The sequence below is a fragment of the Salvelinus namaycush genome, chromosome 10, assembly GCF_016432855.1.
Source record: "Salvelinus namaycush isolate Seneca chromosome 10, SaNama_1.0, whole genome shotgun sequence".
NCBI classification, from domain to species: Eukaryota; Metazoa; Chordata; class Actinopteri; order Salmoniformes; family Salmonidae; genus Salvelinus; species Salvelinus namaycush.
The window spans coordinates 49657205-49677233 of NC_052316.1; the positions used below are offsets into that span (position 1 = coordinate 49657205).

General features: G+C 44.7%; 1 protein-coding gene and 1 long non-coding RNA gene across 2 annotated transcripts in view; one reads left to right on the plus strand and one right to left on the minus strand.

The window, feature by feature from the left end:
- Positions 1-20029, minus strand: part of LOC120054383 (protein Shroom2-like) — a 157242-nt gene that overhangs the window by 92128 nt on the left and 45085 nt on the right. The window contains exon 4 of the mRNA XM_039001795.1: positions 8149-8271. Within this exon, the coding sequence (XP_038857723.1) occupies positions 8149-8271 (123 nt within the window). The remainder of the gene's footprint in view (positions 1-8148; positions 8272-20029) is intronic.
- LOC120055121 lies at positions 16250-19951 on the plus strand. Its single transcript, XR_005477665.1, has 3 exons — positions 16250-16481; positions 16625-16666; positions 19738-19951. It is a non-coding gene; the product is annotated as an uncharacterized LOC120055121 (long non-coding RNA).

Consider the following 20029-nt stretch of genomic DNA (forward strand, 5'->3'; position numbering starts at 1 on the left):
TGTCCTACATAATGCTATTATCTAACACAGTACTTGGGAGGACATGCTAGTAGAGGCCCATTGTCCTACATAATGCTATTGTCTAACACAGTACTTGTGAGGACATGCTAGTAGAGGCCCATTGTCCTACATAATGCTATTGTCTAACACAGTACTTGGGAGGACATGCTAGTAGAGGCCCATTGTCCTACATAATGCATTGTCTAACACAGTACTTGAGAGGACATGCTAGTAGAGGCCCATTGTCCTACATAATGCTATTATCTAACACAGTACTTGGGAGGACATGCTAGTAGAGGCCCATTGTCCTACATAATGCTATTATCTAACACAGTACTTGGGAGGACATGCTAGTAGAGGCCCATTGTCCTACATAATGCTATTATCTAACACAGTACTTGGGAGGACATGCTAGTAGAGGCCCATTGTCCTACATAATGCTATTGTCTAACACAGTACTTGGGAGGACATGCTAGTAGAGGCCCATTGTCCTACATAATGCTATTGTCTAACACAGTACTTGGGAGGACATGCTAGTAGAGGCCCATTGTCCTACATAATGCTTTTATCTAACACAGTACTTGGGAGGACATGCTAGTAGAGGCCCATTGTCCTACATAATGCATTGTCTAACACAGTACTTGGGAGGACATGCTAGTAGAGGCCCATTGTCCTACATAATGCTATTATCTAACACAGTACTTGGGAGGACATGCTAGTAGAGGCCCATTGTCCTACATAATGCTATTATCTAACACAGTACTTGGGAGGACATGCTAGTAGAGGCCCATTGTCCTACATAATGCTATTATCTAACACAGTACTTGGGAGGACATGCTAGTAGAGGCCCATTGTCCTACATAATGCTATTGTCTAACACAGTACTTGAGAGGACATGCTAGTAGAGGCCCATTGTCCTACATAATGCTATTATCTAACACAGTACTTGGGAGGACATGCTAGTAGAGGCCCATTGTCCTACATAATGCTATTATCTAACACAGTACTTGGGAGGACATGCTAGTAGAGGCCCATTGTCCTACATAATGCTATTATCTAACACAGTACTTGGGAGGACATGCTAGTAGAGGCCCATTGTCCTACATAATGCTATTATCTAACACAGTACTTGGGAGGACATGCTAGTAGAGGCCCATTGTCCTACATAATGCTATTATCTAACACAGTACTTGAGAGGACATGCTAGTAGAGGCCCATTGTCCTACATAATGCTATTATCTAACACAGTACTTGAGAGGACATGCTAGTAGAGGCCCATTGTCCTACATAATGCTATTATCTAACACAGTACTTGGGAGGACATGCTAGTAGAGGCCCATTGTCCTACATAATGCTATTGTCTAACACAGTACTTGGGAGGACATGCTAGTAGAGGCCCATTGTCCTACATAATGCTATTATCTAACACAGTACTTGGGAGGACATGCTAGTAGAGGCCCATTGTCCTACATAATGCTATTATCTAACACAGTACTTGGGAGGACATGCTAGTAGAGGCCCATTGTCCTACATAATGCTATTGTCTAACACAGTACTTGGGAGGACATGCTAGTAGAGGCCCATTGTCCTACATAATGCTATTATCTAACACAGTACTTGGGAGGACATGCTAGTAGAGGCCCATTGTCCTACATAATGCTATTATCTAACACAGTACTTGGGAGGACATGCTAGTAGAGGCCCATTGTCCTACATAATGCTATTGTCTAACACAGTACTTGGGAGGACATGCTAGTAGAGGCCCATTGTCCTACATAATGCATTGTCTAACACAGTACTTGAGAGGACATGCTAGTAGAGGCCCATTGTCCTACATAATGCTATTATCTAACACAGTACTTGTGGGGACATGCTAGTAGAGGCCCATTGTCCTACATAATGCTATTATCTAACACAGTACTTGTGGGGACATGCTAGTAGAGGCCCATTGTCCTACATAATGCTATTATCTAACACAGTACTTGGGAGGACATGCTAGTAGAGGCCCATTGTCCTACATAATGCTATTATCTAACACAGTACTTGGGAGGACATGCTAGTAGAGGCCCATTGTCCTACATAATGCTATTATCTAACACAGTACTTGTGGGGACATGCTAGTAGAGGCCCATTGTCCTACATAATGCTATTGTCTAACACAGTACTTGGGAGGACATGCTAGTAGAGGCCCATTGTCCTACATAATGCTATTGTCTAACACAGTACTTGTGGGGACATGCTAGTAGAGGCCCATTGTCCTACATAATGCTATTGTCTAACACAGTACTTGGGAGGACATGCTAGTAGAGGCCCATTGTCCTACATAATGCTATTGTCTAACACAGTACTTGGGAGGACATGCTAGTAGAGGCCCATTGTCCTACATAATGCTATTGTCTAACACAGTACTTGGGAGGACATGCTAGTAGAGGCCCATTGTCCTACATAATGCTATTGTCTAACACAGTACTTGGGAGGACATGCTAGTAGAGGCCCATTGTCCTACATAATGCTATTGTCTAACACAGTACTTGGGAGGACATGCTAGTAGAGGCCCATTGTCCTACATAATGCTATTATCTAACACAGTACTTGGGAGGACATGCTAGTAGAGGCCCATTGTCCTACATAATGCTATTGTCTAACACAGTACTTGGGAGGACATGCTAGTAGAGGCCCATTGTCCTACATAATGCATTGTCTAACACAGTACTTGAGAGGACATGCTAGTAGAGGCCCATTGTCCTACATAATGCTATTGTCTAACACAGTACTTGGGAGGACATGCTAGTAGAGGCCCATTGTCCTACATAATGCTATTGTCTAACACAGTACTTGGGAGGACATGCTAGTAGAGGCCCATTGTCCTACATAATGCATTGTCTAACACAGTACTTGAGAGGACATGCTAGTAGAGGCCCATTGTCCTACATAATGCTATTGTCTAACACAGTACTTGGGAGGACATGCTAGTAGAGGCCCATTGTCCTACATAATGCTATTATCTAACACAGTACTTGGGAGGACATGCTAGTAGAGGCCCATTGTCCTACATAATGCTATTGTCTAACACAGTACTTGGGAGGACATGCTAGTAGAGGCCCATTGTCCTACATAATGCTATTATCTAACACAGTACTTGGGAGGACATGCTAGTAGAGGCCCATTGTCCTACATAATGCTATTATCTAACACAGTACTTGTGGGGACATGCTAGTAGAGGCCCATTGTCCTACATAATGCTATTATCTAACACAGTACTTGTGGGGACATGCTAGTAGAGGCCCATTGTCCTACATAATGCTATTATCTAACACAGTACTTGGGAGGACATGCTAGTAGAGGCCCATTGTCCTACATAATGCTATTATCTAACACAGTACTTGGGAGGACATGCTAGTAGAGGCCCATTGTCCTACATAATGCTATTGTCTAACACAGTACTTGGGAGGACATGCTAGTAGAGGCCCATTGTCCTACATAATGCTATTGTCTAACACAGTACTTGTGGGGACATGCTAGTAGAGGCCCATTGTCCTACATAATGCTATTATCTAACACAGTACTTGGGAGGACATGCTAGTAGAGGCCCATTGTCCTACATAATGCTATTATCTAACACAGTACTTGTGGGGACATGCTAGTAGAGGCCCATTGTCCTACATAATGCTATTGTCTAACACAGTACTTGGGAGGACATGCTAGTAGAGGCCCATTGTCCTACATAATGCTATTGTCTAACACAGTACTTGGGAGGACATGCTAGTAGAGGCCCATTGTCCTACATAATGCTATTATCTAACACAGTACTTGGGAGGACATGCTAGTAGAGGCCCATTGTCCTACATAATGCTATTGTCTAACACAGTACTTGGGAGGACATGCTAGTAGAGGCCCATTGTCCTACATAATGCTATTATCTAACACAGTACTTGGGAGGACATGCTAGTAGAGGCCCATTGTCCTACATAATGCTATTGTCTAACACAGTACTTGGGAGGACATGCTAGTAGAGGCCCATTGTCCTACATAATGCTATTGTCTAACACAGTACTTGGGAGGACATGCTAGTAGAGGCCCATTGTCCTACATAATGCTATTGTCTAACACAGTACTTGTGGGGACATGCTAGTAGAGGCCCATTGTCCTACATAATGCTATTATCTAACACAGTACTTGTGGGGACATGCTAGTAGAGGCCCATTGTCCTACATAATGCTATTGTCTAACACAGTACTTGGGAGGACATGCTAGTAGAGGTATTCACGGGTCGACCCCAACCCAATACTTGACCTGGAACCCGGGCGGGTCTGGTTCCAAAATTCTAACTTTCCTGTGGGATGGTTTTCTTCGGGTCTATGTAACTACAGTTGATAGACCCGATTGGACCGGACCACGGCTCTGCAGAGCCTAAAGCATTATGCTAATAAGGTGAATTTATTGACTTTCAGAAGGCCTAGCCAGCACATACAGTTGAAGTCGGAAGTTTACATCCACCTTAGCCAAATACATTTAAACTCAGTTTTTCACAATTCCTGACATTTAATCCTAGTAAAAATTCCCTGTCTTAGGTCAGTTAGGATCACCACTTTATTTTCAGAATGTGAAATGTCAGAATAATAGTAGTGAGAATGATTTATTTCAGCTTTTATTTCTTTCATCACATTCCCAGGTGGTCAGAAGTTTACATACACTCAATTAGTATTTGGTAGCATTGCCTTTATATTGTTTAACTTGGGTCAAACGTTTCAGGTAGCCTTCCACAAGCTTCCCACAATAAGTTGGGTGAATTTTGGCCCATTCCTCCTGACAGAGCTGGTGTAACTGAGTCAGGTTTGTAGGCATCCTTGCTCACACACGCTTTTTTCAGTTCTGCCCACACATTTTCTATAGGATTGAGGTCAGGGCTTTGTGATGGCCACTCCAACACCTTGACTTTGTTGTCCTTAAGCCATTTTGCCACAACTTTGGATGTATGCTTGAGGTCATTGTCCATTTGGAAGACCCAAGCTTTAACTTCCTGACTGATGTCTTGAGATGCTGCTTCAATATATCCACATAATTTTCCTACCTGATGATGCCATCTATATTGTGAGGTGCACCAGTCCCTCCTGCAGCAAAGCACCCCCACAACATGATGCTGCCACCCCGTGCTCCAAGGTTGGGATGGTGTTCTTCGGCTTGCAAGCATCCCCCTTTTTCCTCCAAACATAACGATGGTCATTATGGCCAAACAGTTCTATTTTTGTTTCATCGGACCAGAGGACATTTCTCCAAAAAGTACGACCTTTGTCCCCATGTGCAGTTGCAAACCGTAGTCTGGCTTTTTTATGGCAGTTTTGGAGCAGTGGCTTCTTGCTTGTTGAGCGACCTTTCAGGTTATGTCAATATAGGGCTCGTTTTATGGTGGATATAGATACTTGTGTACCCGTTTCCTCCAGCATCTTCACAATGTCCTTCGCTGTTGTTCTGGGAATGATTTGCACTTTTCGCACCAAAGTACGTTCATCTCTAGGAGACAGAACGCATCTCCTTCCTGAGCGGTATGATGGCTGTGTGGTCCCATGGTGTTTATACTTGCGTACTATTGTTTGTACAGATGAATGTGGTACCTTCAGGCGTTTGGAAATTGCTCCCAAGGATGAACCAGACTTGTGGAGGTCTACAATTTTTTTCTGAGGTCTTGGCTGATTTCTTTTGATTTTCCCATGATGTCAAGCAATGAGGCACTGAGTTTGAAGGTAGGCTTGAAATACATCCACAAGTACACCTCCAATTTACTCAAATGATGTCAATCCTTGCTGTCCCTGCTGTTTTCAACTCTTAATGATCGGCTATGAAAAGCCAACTGAGATTTATTCCTGATTATTATTTGACCATGCTTGTCATTTATGAACATTTTGAAAATCTTGGCTCTCTCTAATTTTCTCCTTCTCTCTTTCTTTCTCTCGGAGGACCTGAGCCCTAGGACCATACGTCGGGACTACCAGCCGTGGTGACTCCTTGCTGTCCCCAGTCCGCCTGGCCTTGCTGCTATTCCAGTTTCAACTGTTCTGCCTGCGGTTACGGAACCCCTACCTGTCCCAGACCTGCTGTTTTCAACTCTTAATGATCGGCTATGAAAAGCCAACTGACATTTATTCCTGATTATTATTTGACCATGCTTGTCATTTATGAACATTTTGAAAATCTTGGCTCTCTCTAATTCTCTCCTTCTCTCTTTCTTTCTCTCTCTCGGAGGACCTGAGCCCTAGGACCATACGTCAGGACTACCGGGCATGATGACTCCTTGCTGTCCCCAGTCCACCTGGCCTTGCTGCTATTCCAGTTTCAACTGTTCTGCCTGCGGTTATGGAACCGCCACCTGTACCAGACCTGCTGTTTTCAACTCTTAATGATCGGCTATGAAAAGCCAACTGAAAATTATTCATGATTATTATTTGACCATGCTTGTCACTTATGAACATTTTGAACATCTTGGCATAGTTCTGTTATAATCTCCACCCGGCACAGCCAGAAGAGGACTGCCCACCCCTCATAGCCTGGTTCCTCTCTAGGTTTCTTCCTAGGTTTTGGCCTTTCTAGGGAGTTTTTCCTAGCCACCGTGCTTCTACACCTGCATTGCTTGCTGTTTGGGGTTTTAGGCTGGGTTTCTGTACAGCACTTCGAGATATTAGCTGATGTACGAAGGGCTATATAAAATAAACTTGATTTGATTTGATTTGAATTAGCCTATCAGAAGCTTCTAAAGCCATGACATAATTTTCTGGAATGTTCCAAGCTGTTTAAAGACGCAGTCAATTTAGTGTATGGAAACTTCTGACCCACTGGAATTGTGATACAGTGAATTATAAGTGAAATAGTCTGTCTATAAACAAAAAAATGACTTGTGTCATGCACAAAGTATATGTCCTAACCGACTTGCCAAAACTATAGTTTGTTAACATGAAATTTGTGGAGTGGTTGAAAAACAAGTTTTAATGACTCCAACCTAAGTGTATGTAAACTTCCAACCTCAACTGTAGATATATTTGTTAACCAGAAGAGCAACTTCGCTGATAAACCCCCCAAAAATTGTCTCTCAAGTCCAATCGGATCTGGTCTAGACCTTGACCCGTAAGGGTACGGGTATAGGTCTGGTTATCATCGGGTCCATTCAGGTTCGGGTCGGATCAGGTCCACGTCCCCCTTTAAAAAAAAATTATTGTGTTCTTTAGGGTCCGGGTCTGATCGTCCTCTGTTCCGTTCGGGTTCAACTTTTTAGACCCGAGAAAACCTCTACATGCTAGCTCAACTATCTACACTAACTGACAATATTTTAGGCACTTTAGGCACTATAGACAACTCTATAAAAACGATGAAAAAGGTCCATACTGCATTGAGGTACAGAATAACTACTGGTCTTATTTTGAAACAAATCTCTGACGTTGTGGGCCAGTGGAAAGTAGTCACAGTAAAACTTTCATCAGATCATGGAGCCTGAATAGAGCTCAGTTACCCGAACGAGCACAACGGGCCCAGACATTCTACATCCAGGTAGGGCCCGTTTTATTTTTCATCAGTAACTAGGGTACGGCAGGGCTCGGGTATCACTAACATTATACATAGGGTTAGGGTAGGGCCCGTTTTATTTTTCATCAGTAACTAGGGTACGGCAGGGCTCGGGTATCACTAACATTTTGAAGCTGAGCCATTTGCTCGTGCAGTACAGTCATATCTGACTAAGATCATGTGGTGTTAGAAGTGCTTCAACCCTGTCAAATATAAAACAGGAGAGATTATTTAACAGAAAATAATAAATGTTCCTAGACTGATGAAAAGTAGTTAACAGCTAACTGCATTCTCAAGGTCATCATTGAGCAGAGCAGCCCAAGCGGAGCTGTTGCTATGGATACTCACAGACCGAGAGCGGCAATGAGCAGAGCAAGCTGCGGGCAGGGAGCAAGTGACAGACAGAAGCAGCTAATAGATTTACTAATGGAGGAAGTTATTTCTGATTTCGGTCTTAAATTTGGCACAAACAATCGGGCCTGTAGGGCCTGAATGTTGTGGGCATGGGTAGGGCCTGAATGTTGTGGGCATGGGTAGGGCTCTAAGCCTGATGTCTTAGTGGGCGATTCAGGCAGTCTGATCAGAACACTGGGTTACCTTGCATCATATCTGGTCTGCCAGACTGGCAGGGGCGGGGACTGAGTTTTGGCAGTCTCTGATTGGCTCTCGTTGAACTTGGTGGCGTGCCAGGAGTGAGGCCTGCTTACGGCTTCATTCCTCCTAAAGATATGAGTGAGAGAGAGAGATAAGCACTAGATTAGACCAAGTCCTCTTGGGTAGCAGAAATGAACAGGCCTCCATTACTGTGACTGGCTGATTGACAACACCACACAGAGTTACAGTAGTAACACCACACAGAGTTACAGTAGTAACACCACACAGAGTTACAGTAGTAACACCACACAGAGTTACAGTAGTAACACCACACAGAGTTACAGTAGTAACACCACACAGAGTTACAGTAGTAACACCACACAGAGTTACAGTAGTAACACCACACAGAGTTACAGTAGTAACACCACACAGAGTTACAGTAACACCACACAGAGTTACAGTAACACCACACAGAGTTACAGTAACACCACACAGAGTTACAGTAGTAACACCACACAGAGTTACAGTAGTAACACCACACAGAGTTACAGTAGTAACACCACACAGAGTTACAGTAACACCACACAGAGTTACAGTAACACCACACAGAGTTACAGTAGTAACACCACACAGAGTTACAGTAGTAACACCACACAGAGTTACAGTAGTAACACCACACAGAGTTACAGTAGTAACACCACACAGAGTTACAGTAACACCACACAGAGTTACAGTAACACCACACAGAGTTACAGTAACACCACACAGAGTTACAGTAACACCACACAGAGTTACAGTAACACCACACAGAGTTACAGTAGTAACACCACACAGAGTTACAGTAGTAACACCACACAGAGTTACAGTAGTAACACCACACAGAGTTACAGTAGTAACACCACACAGAGTTACAGTAGTAACACCACACAGAGTTACAGTAGTAACACCACACAGAGTTACAGTAACACCACACAGAGTTACAGTAACACCACACAGAGTTACAGTAACACAACACAGAGTTACAGTAACACCACACAGAGTTACAGTAGTAACACCACACAGAGTTACAGTAGTAACACCACACAGAGTTACAGTAACACCACACAGAGTTACAGTAACACCACACAGAGTTACAGTAGTAACACCACACAGAGTTACAGTAACACCACACAGAGTTACAGTAACACAACACAGAGTTACAGTAACACAACACAGAGTTACAGTAGTAACACAACACAGAGTTACAGTAACACAACACAGAGTTACAGTAACACAACACAGAGTTACAGTAGTAACACCACACAGAGTTACAGTAACACCACACAGAGTTACAGTAACACAACACAGAGTTACAGTAACACAACACAGAGTTACAGTAGTAACACCACACAGAGTTACAGTAACACCACACAGAGTTACAGTAGTACCACCACACAGAGTTACAGTAGTACCACCACACAGAGTTACAGTAGTAACACCACACAGAGTTACAGTAGTAACACCACACAGAGTTACAGTAACACAACACAGAGTTACAGTAGTAACACCACAGAGTTACAGTAAGAACACGACACGTCTGAAAATCACACACACAACGCCATGATCACTACGGCCATGACGCCATGATCACTACGGCCATGACACCATGATCACTACGGCCATGACACCATGATCACTACGGCCATGATCACTACGGCCGTGACACCATGATCACTACGGCCGTGACACCATGATCACTACGGCCATGATCACTACGGCCGTGACACCATGATCACTACGGCCGTGACACCATGATCACTAACTACGACCGTGACACCATGATCACTAACTACGACCGTGACACCATGATCACTAACTACGACCGTGACATCATGATCACTAACTACGACCATGACATCATGATCACTAACTACGACCATGACATCATGATCACTAACTACGACCATGACATCATGATCACTAACTACGACAATGACACCATGATCACTACGGCCATAATCACTACGGCCATGACACCATGATCACTACGGCCATTACAACATGATCACTACAGCCATGACACCATGATCACTACAGCCATGACACCATGATCACTACGGCTATGACACCATGATCACTACGGCCATGACACCATGATCACCACGGCCATGACACCATGATCACCACGGCCATGACACCATGATCACCACGGCCATGACACCATGATCACCACGGCCATGACACCATGATCACCAAGGCCATTACAACATGATCACTACGGCCATGACAACATGATCACTACGGACATGATCACTACGGCCATGACACCATGATCACTACGGCCATTACACCATGATCACTAACTACGACCATGACACCATGATCACTACGGCCATTACAGCAACAACACAACGCCACACCAGGCAGTAGTAACACCACAACACCACAACAGGCAGTAGTAACACCACACCAGGCAGTAGTAACACCACACCAGGCAGTAGTAACAACACAACACCAGGCAGTAGTAACACCACAACACCACAACAGGCAGTAGTAACACCACACCAGGCAGTAGTAACACCACACCAGGCAGTAGTAACAACACACCAGGCAGTAGTAACACCACACCAGGCAGTAGTAACACCACACCAGGCAGTAGTAACAACACAACACCACACCAGGCAGTAGTAACACCACACCAGGCAGTAGTAACACCACACCAGGCAGTAGTAACAACACAACACCAGGCAGTAGTAACAACACAACACCACACCAGGCAGTAGTAACAACACAACACCACAACAGGCAGTAGTAACACCACACCACAACAGGCAGTAGTAACAACACAACACCACACCAGGCAGTAGTAACAACACACCAGGCAGTAGTAACAACACAACACCACACCAGGCAGTAGTAACAACACACCACAACAGGCAGTAGTAACACCACAACAGGCAGTAGTAACACCACAACACCACAACAGGCAGTAGTAACACCACAACAGGCAGTAGTAACACCACAACAGGCAGTAGTAACACCACACCAGGCAGTAGTAACACCACAACAGGCAGTAGTAACAACACCACACCAGGCAGTAGTAACAACACCACACCAGGCAGTAGTAACAACACCACACCAGGCAGTAGTAACAACACCACACCAGGCAGTAGTAACAACACAACACCACACCAGGCAGTAGTAACACCACAACACCACACCAGGCAGTAGTAACACCACACCAGGCAGTAGTAACACCACACCAGGCAGTAGTAACACCACAACAGGCAGTAGTAACACCACAACAGGCAGTAGTAACACCACAACAGGCAGTAGTAACACCACACCAGGCAGTAGTAACACCACACCAGGCAGTAGTAACACCACAACAGGCAGTAGTAACACCACAACAGGCAGTAGTAACACCACACCAGGCAGTAGTAACACCACACCAGGCAGTAGTAACAACACAACACCACAACAGGCAGTAGTAACAACACAACACCACAACAGGCAGTAGTAACAACACACCACAACAGGCAGTAGTAACAACACACCACAACAGGCAGTAGTAACAACACACCACAACAGGCAGTAGTAACACCACACCAGGCAGTAGTAACACCACACCAGGCAGTAGTAACACCACAACAGGCAGTAGTAACACCACACCAGGCAGTAGTAACACCACACCAGGCAGTAGTAACACCACACCAGGCAGTAGTAACACCACACCAGGCAGTAGTAACAACACAACACCACAACAGGCAGTAGTAACAACACAACACCACAACAGGCAGTAGTAACACCACACCAGGCAGTAGTAACACCACACCAGGCAGTAGTAACACCACAACACCACACCAGGCAGTAGTAACACCACAACACCACAACAGGCAGTAGTAACAACACAACACCACACCAGGCAGTAGTAACACCACACCAGGCAGTAGTAACACCACAACACCACACCAGGCAGTAGTAACACCACAACACCACACCAGGCAGTAGTAACACCACAACACCACACCAGGCAGTAGTAACACCACACCAGGCAGTATTGACAACACAACAGGCAGTATTGGCAACACAACAGGCAGTATTGACAACACAACAGGCAGTATTGACAACACAACAGGCAGTATTGGCAACACAACAGGCAGTATTGGCAACACAACAGGCAGTATTGGCAACACAACAGGCAGTATTGACAACACAACAGGCAGTATTGACAACACAACAGGCAGTATTGACAACACAACAGGAGTATTGACGACAACACAACAGGCAGTATTGACGACAACACAACAGGCAGTATTGACGACAACACAACAGGCAGTATTGACGACAACACAACAGGCAGTATTGACGACAACACAACAGGCAGTATTGACGACAACACAACAGGCAGTATTGACGACAACACAACAGGCAGTATTGACGACAACACAACAGGCAGTATTGACGACAACACAACAGGCAGTATTGACGACAACACAACAGGCAGTATTGACGACAACACAACAGGCAGTATTGACGACAACACAACAGGCAGTATTGACGACAACACAACAGGCAGTATTGACGACAACACAACAGGCAGTATTGACGACAACACAACAGGCAGTATTGACGACAACACAACAGGCAGTATTGACGACAACACAACAGGCAGTATTGACGACAACACAACAGGCAGTATTGACAACACAACAGGAGTATTGACGGCACAACAGGCAGTATTGACAACACAACAGGCAGTATTGACAACACAACAGGCAGTATTGACAACACAACAGGCAGTATTGACAACACAACAGGCAGTATTGGCAACACAACAGGCAGTATTGGCAACACAACAGGCAGTATTGGCAACACAACAGGAGTATTGACGGCAACACAACAGGCAGTATTGACAACACAACAGGCAGTATTGACAACACAACAGGCAGTATTGACAACACAACAGGAGTATTGACAACACAACAGGCAGTATTGACAACACAACAGGCAGTATTGACAACACAACAGGAGTATTGACAACACAACAGGCAGTATTGACAACACAACAGGCAGTATTGACAACACAACAGGAGTATTGACAACACAACAGGAGTATTGACGGCAACACAACAGGAGTATTGACGGCAACACAACAGGCAGTATTGACAACACAACAGGCAGTATTGACGGCACAACAGGCAGTATTGACAACACAACAGGAGTATTGACAACACAACAGGCAGTATTGACAACACAACAGGCAGTATTGACAACACAACAGGCAGTATTGACAACACAACAGGCAGTATTGGCAACACAACAGGAGTATTGACGGCAACACAACAGGAGTATTGACAACAACACAACAGGAGTATTGACAACACAACAGGAGTATTGACGGCAACACAACAGGCAGTATTGACGGCAACACAACAGGCAGTATTGACAACACAACAGGAGTATTGACAACACAACAGGCAGTATTGACGGCAACACAACAGGCAGTATTGACAACACAACAGGAGTATTGACAACACAACAGGAGTATTGACAACACAACAGGCAGTATTGACGACAACACAACAGGCAGTATTGACGACAACACAACAGGCAGTATTGACGACAACACAACAGGCAGTATTGACGACAACACAACAGGCAGTATTGACAACACAACAGGCAGTATTGACGGCAACACAACAGGCAGTATTGACGGCAACACAACAGGCAGTATTGACAACACAACAGGCAGTATTGACAACACAACAGGCAGTATTGACAACACAACAGGCAGTATTGACAACACAACAGGCAGTATTGACAACACAACAGGCAGTATTGACAACACAACAGGCAGTATTGACAACACAACAGGCAGTATTGACAACACAACAGGCAGTATTGACAACACAACAGGAGTATTGACAACACAACAGGCAGTATTGACAACACAACAGGCAGTATTGACAACACAACAGGCAGTATTGACAACACAACAGGAGTATTGACAACACAACAGGCAGTATTGACAACACAACAGGCAGTATTGACAACACAACAGGCAGTATTGACAACACAACAGGCAGTATTGACAACACAACAGGAGTATTGACGGCAACACAACAGGAGTATTGACGGCAACACAACAGGCAGTATTGACGGCCACACAACAGGAGTATTGACGGCCACACAACAGGAGTATTGACGGCCACACAACAGGAGTATTGACGGCCACACAACAGGCAGTATTGACAACACAACAGGCAGTATTGACAACACAACAGGCAGTATTGACAACACAACAGGCAGTATTGACAACACAACAGGAGTATTGACGACACAACAGGCAGTATTGACGACACAACAGGCAGTATTGACAACACAACAGGCAGTATTGACAACACAACAGGCAGTATTGACAACACAACAGGCAGTATTGACAACACAACAGGCAGTATTGACAACACAACAGGCAGTATTGACAACACAACAGGCAGTATTGACAACACAACAGGCAGTATTGACAACACAACAGGCAGTATTGACAACACAACAGGAGTATTGACAACACAACAGGAGTATTGACAACACAACAGGCAGTATTGGCAACACAACAGGCAGTATTGGCAACACAACAGGCAGTATTGGCAACACAACAGGCAGTATTGGCAACACAACAGGCAGTATTGACAACACAACAGGAGTATTGACAACACAACAGGAGTATTGACAACACAACAGGCAGTATTGACAACACAACAGGCAGTATTGACAACACAACAGGAGTATTGACAACACAACAGGCAGTATTGACAACACAACAGGCAGTATTGACAACACAACAGGCAGTATTGACAACACAACAGGCAGTATTGACAACACAACAGGCAGTATTGACAACACAACAGGCAGTATTGACAACACAACAGGCAGTATTGACAACAACACAACAGGCAGTATTGACAACACAACAGGAGTATTGACAACACAACAGGCAGTATTGGCAACAGGAGTATTGACAACACAACAGGCAGTATTGACAACACAACAGGCAGTATTGACAACACAACAGGCAGTATTGACAACACAACAGGCAGTATTGACAACACAACAGGCAGTATTGACAACACAACAGGAGTATTGACAACACAACAGGAGTATTGACAACACAACAGGCAGTATTGACAACACAACAGGCAGTATTGACAACACAACAGGCAGTATTGACAACACAACAGGAGTATTGACAACAGGCAGTATTGACAACACAACAGGAGTATTGACAACACAACAGGAGTATTGACAACACAACAGGAGTATTGACAACACAACAGGAGTATTGACAACACAACAGGCAGTATTGACAACACAACAGGAGTATTGACAACACAACAGGAGTATTGACAACACAACAGGCAGTATTGACAACACAACAGGAGTATTGACAACACAACAGGAGTATTGACAACACAACAGGAGTATTGACAACACAACAGGCAGTATTGACAACACAACAGGAGTATTGACAACACAACAGGAGTATTGACAACACAACAGGCAGTATTGACAACACAACAGGAGTATTGACAACACAACAGGAGTATTGACAACACAACAGGCAGTATTGACAACACAACAGGCAGTATTGACAACACAACAGGAGTATTGACAACACAACAGGCAGTATTGACAACACAACAGGAGTATTGACAACACAACAGGCAGTATTGACAACACAACAGGAGTATTGACAACACAACAGGCAGTATTGACAACACAACAGGAGTATTGACAACACAACAGGCAGTATTGACAACACAACAGGAGTATTGACAACACAAGACATGAGGGCAGTGTAGATGGGCTGATAATGTTTATGATAACCATGGAAACTCCTCAACATGAATGACAGGTCAAGGTCTTGACATTAATCTTACCTATAGTCTATAAATCTCATGATAAAAGCATTATCCATGACTCTACTTGATGAAGGAAAGAAAATGGTCACTTATCATGAAACACAATGGTGACTAATCATGGGAGATGTTGAACTAGGAAGAAACACTGATGGTTGGAATGATGATATTACCACACAGCAGAAGAACGGCATTATGGGTAGAGGTCTGGGTGGATGACAGCAGGCGGAGGAGGAAGGGGGATGGATACTATTGGCTAACTAGCTAATGGAAGCATACCTCATGGAACTTCGTAATATCTTGTTGAGAAAGCTCCTGGCCACATGGACATCAGTCTCAGAGGGCATTTTTCCAGTAGCTACTAAATCCACCATTGTCATATTCCTGCCGACAGGGGAGGAGGAACACAGGCTGAAACGCTGAACCATACAACTACACGTAGGGCTGTTTTAACAAACCTAACAAATGGTCAACCTAAGCGCTGGAGGGACTAGGCCTGGCACAATAACCGTATAATCGTGTAAACAACGATTATGGATTAAGACCGTCATGAAAATAAAATGTTTTGTTTGTTTTTGTAGAACGAACAGCTGACTGAAGACGGGACGACCTCTGTTTCCGCGGTAACACTCTTTACAATGTGACTAAACTTTGTTCCTCCTTTCTTAAACAAACATGTTTTTGGTTGCGTAGGCAACACCACCCTCCCTGCAGCAGCAGCACATGCAGTCAGGAGGAGAAGAGAAAATGTGCGTTGTGTCCCAAATTAAAAATGTTTGATGTTGGGAGGGTCCTTTGGCTGACCAATATCCCACCATCCAGAATTCCATGACTGCGTCACATCCCTTTTGTGATAGCAACTTCCTCCCACTCAAAATCAGAACTCAACTCCAACTTTAGAGTGCGATAGAAATAGCATGCAAGGAGTTTTACTATGACTGCTGCAGTGCATGGCCGGACTAATCAATTCTCGGTCCCTGGGAAAGAACTATTTAAAGCCTCTTCACATACGAGAGAAACTCTTGCCGTTTTAAAGCTCATTTCCTGAAATTCTACACATTTTCCTCATGGGTCAGAGACAATTTTGCAGTTTAAACTTAAAATTACAGTGGCCACCTGAGTGCTACAGCAGTCTAAGAAACGTCACTATAGACCCGGGTTCGATCCCCGGCTGTGTTGCAGCCGGCCGCGACCAGGAGACCCATGAGGCGTCGCACAATTGGCCAAGCGTCGTCCGGGTAAGGGGAGGGTTTGGCTGGCCGGGATGTCCCTGTCCCATCGCGCTCTAGCGACTCCTTGTGGCGGGCCGAGCGCATGCACGCTGACTCAGTCACCAGGTATATATACACACATTGATGGAGTACTGTTTGCCCTGTTGCGCATCTAAGGGTATAGATGAATAATATGACATAGTATTGCACCCTCTAAAACTTCTTCCATAGACCCATTGGCCAAATGTGTTGTTTGTAGCAATATTTATAAAATAAAATAAATCTGTCCGCGACCCCTGCAGGACCCAGTTTGGGAACCACTGATCTCGGTGACGTCATGAATGGAAAACAGGACAACAAGTAATAACACGTAGGCTCTAAGGCCGGGTTCTCCAACTTGTGGCCCACAGGCGGAATTACAACAAGTAATACCACGTAGGCTCTAAGGCCGGGTTCTCCAACTTGTGGCCCACAGGCGGAATTACAACAAGTAATACCACGTAGGCTCTAAGGCCGGGTTCTCCAACTTGTGGCCCACAGGCGGAATTACAACAAGTAATACCACGTAGGCTCTAAGGCCGGGTTCTCCAACTTGTGGCCCACAGGCGGAATTACAACAAGTAATACCACGTAGGCTCTAAGGCCGGGTTCTCCAACTTGTGGCCCACAGGCGGAATTACAACAAGTAATACCACGTAGGCTCTAAGGCCGGGTTCTCCAACTTGTGGCCCACAGGCGGAATTACAACAAGTAATACCACGTAGGCTCTAAGGCCGGGTTCTCCAACTTGTGGCCCACAGGCGGAATTACAACAAGTAATACCACGTAGGCTCTAAGGCCGGGTTCTCCAACTTGTGGCCCACAGGCGGAATTACAACAAGTAATACCACGTAGGCTCTAAGGCCGGGTTCTCCAACTTGTGGCCCACAGGCGGAATTACAACAAGTAATACCACGTAGGCTCTAAGGCCGGGTTCTCCAACTTGTGGCCCACAGGCGGAATTACAACAAGTAATACCACGTAGGCTCTAAGGCCGGGTTCTCCAACTTGTGGCCCACAGGCGGAATTACAACAAGTAATACCACGTAGGCTCTAAGGCCGGGTTCTCCAACTTGTGGCCCACAGGCGGAATTACAACAAGTAATACCACGTAGGCTCTAAGGCCGGGTTCTCCAACTTGTGGCCCACAGGCGGAATTACAACAAGTAATACCACGTAGGCTCTAAGGCCGGGTTCTCCAACTTGTGGCCCACAGGCGGAATTACAACAAGTAATACCACGTAGGCTCTAAGGCCGGGTTCTCCAACTTGTGGCCCACAGGCGGAATTACAACAAGTAATACCACGTAGGCTCTAAGGCCGGGTTCTCCAACTTGTGGCCCACAGGCGGAATTACAACAAGTAATACCACGTAGGCTCTAAGGCCGGGTTCTCCAACTTGTGGCCCACAGGCGGAATTACAACAAGTAATACCACGTAGGCTCTAAGGCCGGGTTCTCCAACTTGTGGCCCACAGGCGGAATTTTCTTTTAGCCTCGTACGAACCATCCTGGTCTTGGGAGCTCACATTCTGTTTCGCTACACGGATAGTCTGGCCACGACCAGAACCGCTTTAGACCCTCCCTTCCGTCCACCGTATGGCTGCACCAATCAGCGTCCTCTGATAATCTGTGGGGGTGGTTTAGTTCACGACTAAACGATCCTTGACTTCAGCGATGTCATTTACAAAATAGCCTCCAGCACTCTACTCAGCAAATTAGATGTAGTCTATCACAGTGCCATCCTTGGCCAGGTCGCAGTTGTAAATGAGAACGTGTTCTCAACTGGCCTACCTGGTTAAATATAATAAACTGTTGACATTGAGACTGGTATGTTGCGGGTACTATTTAATGAAGCTGCCAGTTGAGGACTTGTGAGGCGTCTGTTTCTCAAACTAAGCACTAATGTACGTGTCCTCTTGCTCAGTTGTGCACCGGGGCCTCCCACTCCTCTTTCTATTCTGAGATCTTCAGTTTCTTGGCAATTTCTCGCATGGAATAGCCTTCATTTCTCAGAACAAGAATAGACTGACGAGTTTCAGAAGAAAGGTCTTTGTTTCTGGCCATTTTGAGCCTGTAATCGAACCCACAAATTCTGATGTTCCAGATACTCAACTAGTCTAAAGAAGACCAGTTATATTGCTTCTTTAATCAGAACAACAGTTTTCAGCTGTGCTAACATAATTGCAAAAGGGTTTTCTAATGATCAATTAGCTTTTTAAAATTATAAACTTGGATTAGCTAACACAACATGCCAATGGAACACAGGAGTGATGGTTGCTGATAATGGGCCTCTGTACGCCTATGTAGATATTCCATAAAAAAATCTGCCGTTTCCAGCTACAATAGTCATTTACAACATGAACAATGTCTACACTGTATTTCTGATCAATTTGATGTTGTTTTAAATGGACAATATTTTTTTTGCTTTTCTTTCAAAAACAAGGACATTTCTAAGTGTCCCCAAACTGAGGAAGACAGTGATTGGGAGGAGCAGCAGGAGGCGAAATCAACTAATGTCTGAGGAAGACAGTGATTGGGAGGAGCAGCAGGAGGCGAAATCAACTAATGTCTGAGGAAGACAGTGATTGGGAGGAGCAGCAGGAGGCGAAATCAATTCATGTCGTCACTAAATATTTCTTAATGATCTGGATTTGTATTTATCAGTACAGCTTTAATATGTTCCATGTATCATTGTTCTGTTGTTGACAGTAACAAAGTAAACATCAAACTTAGAT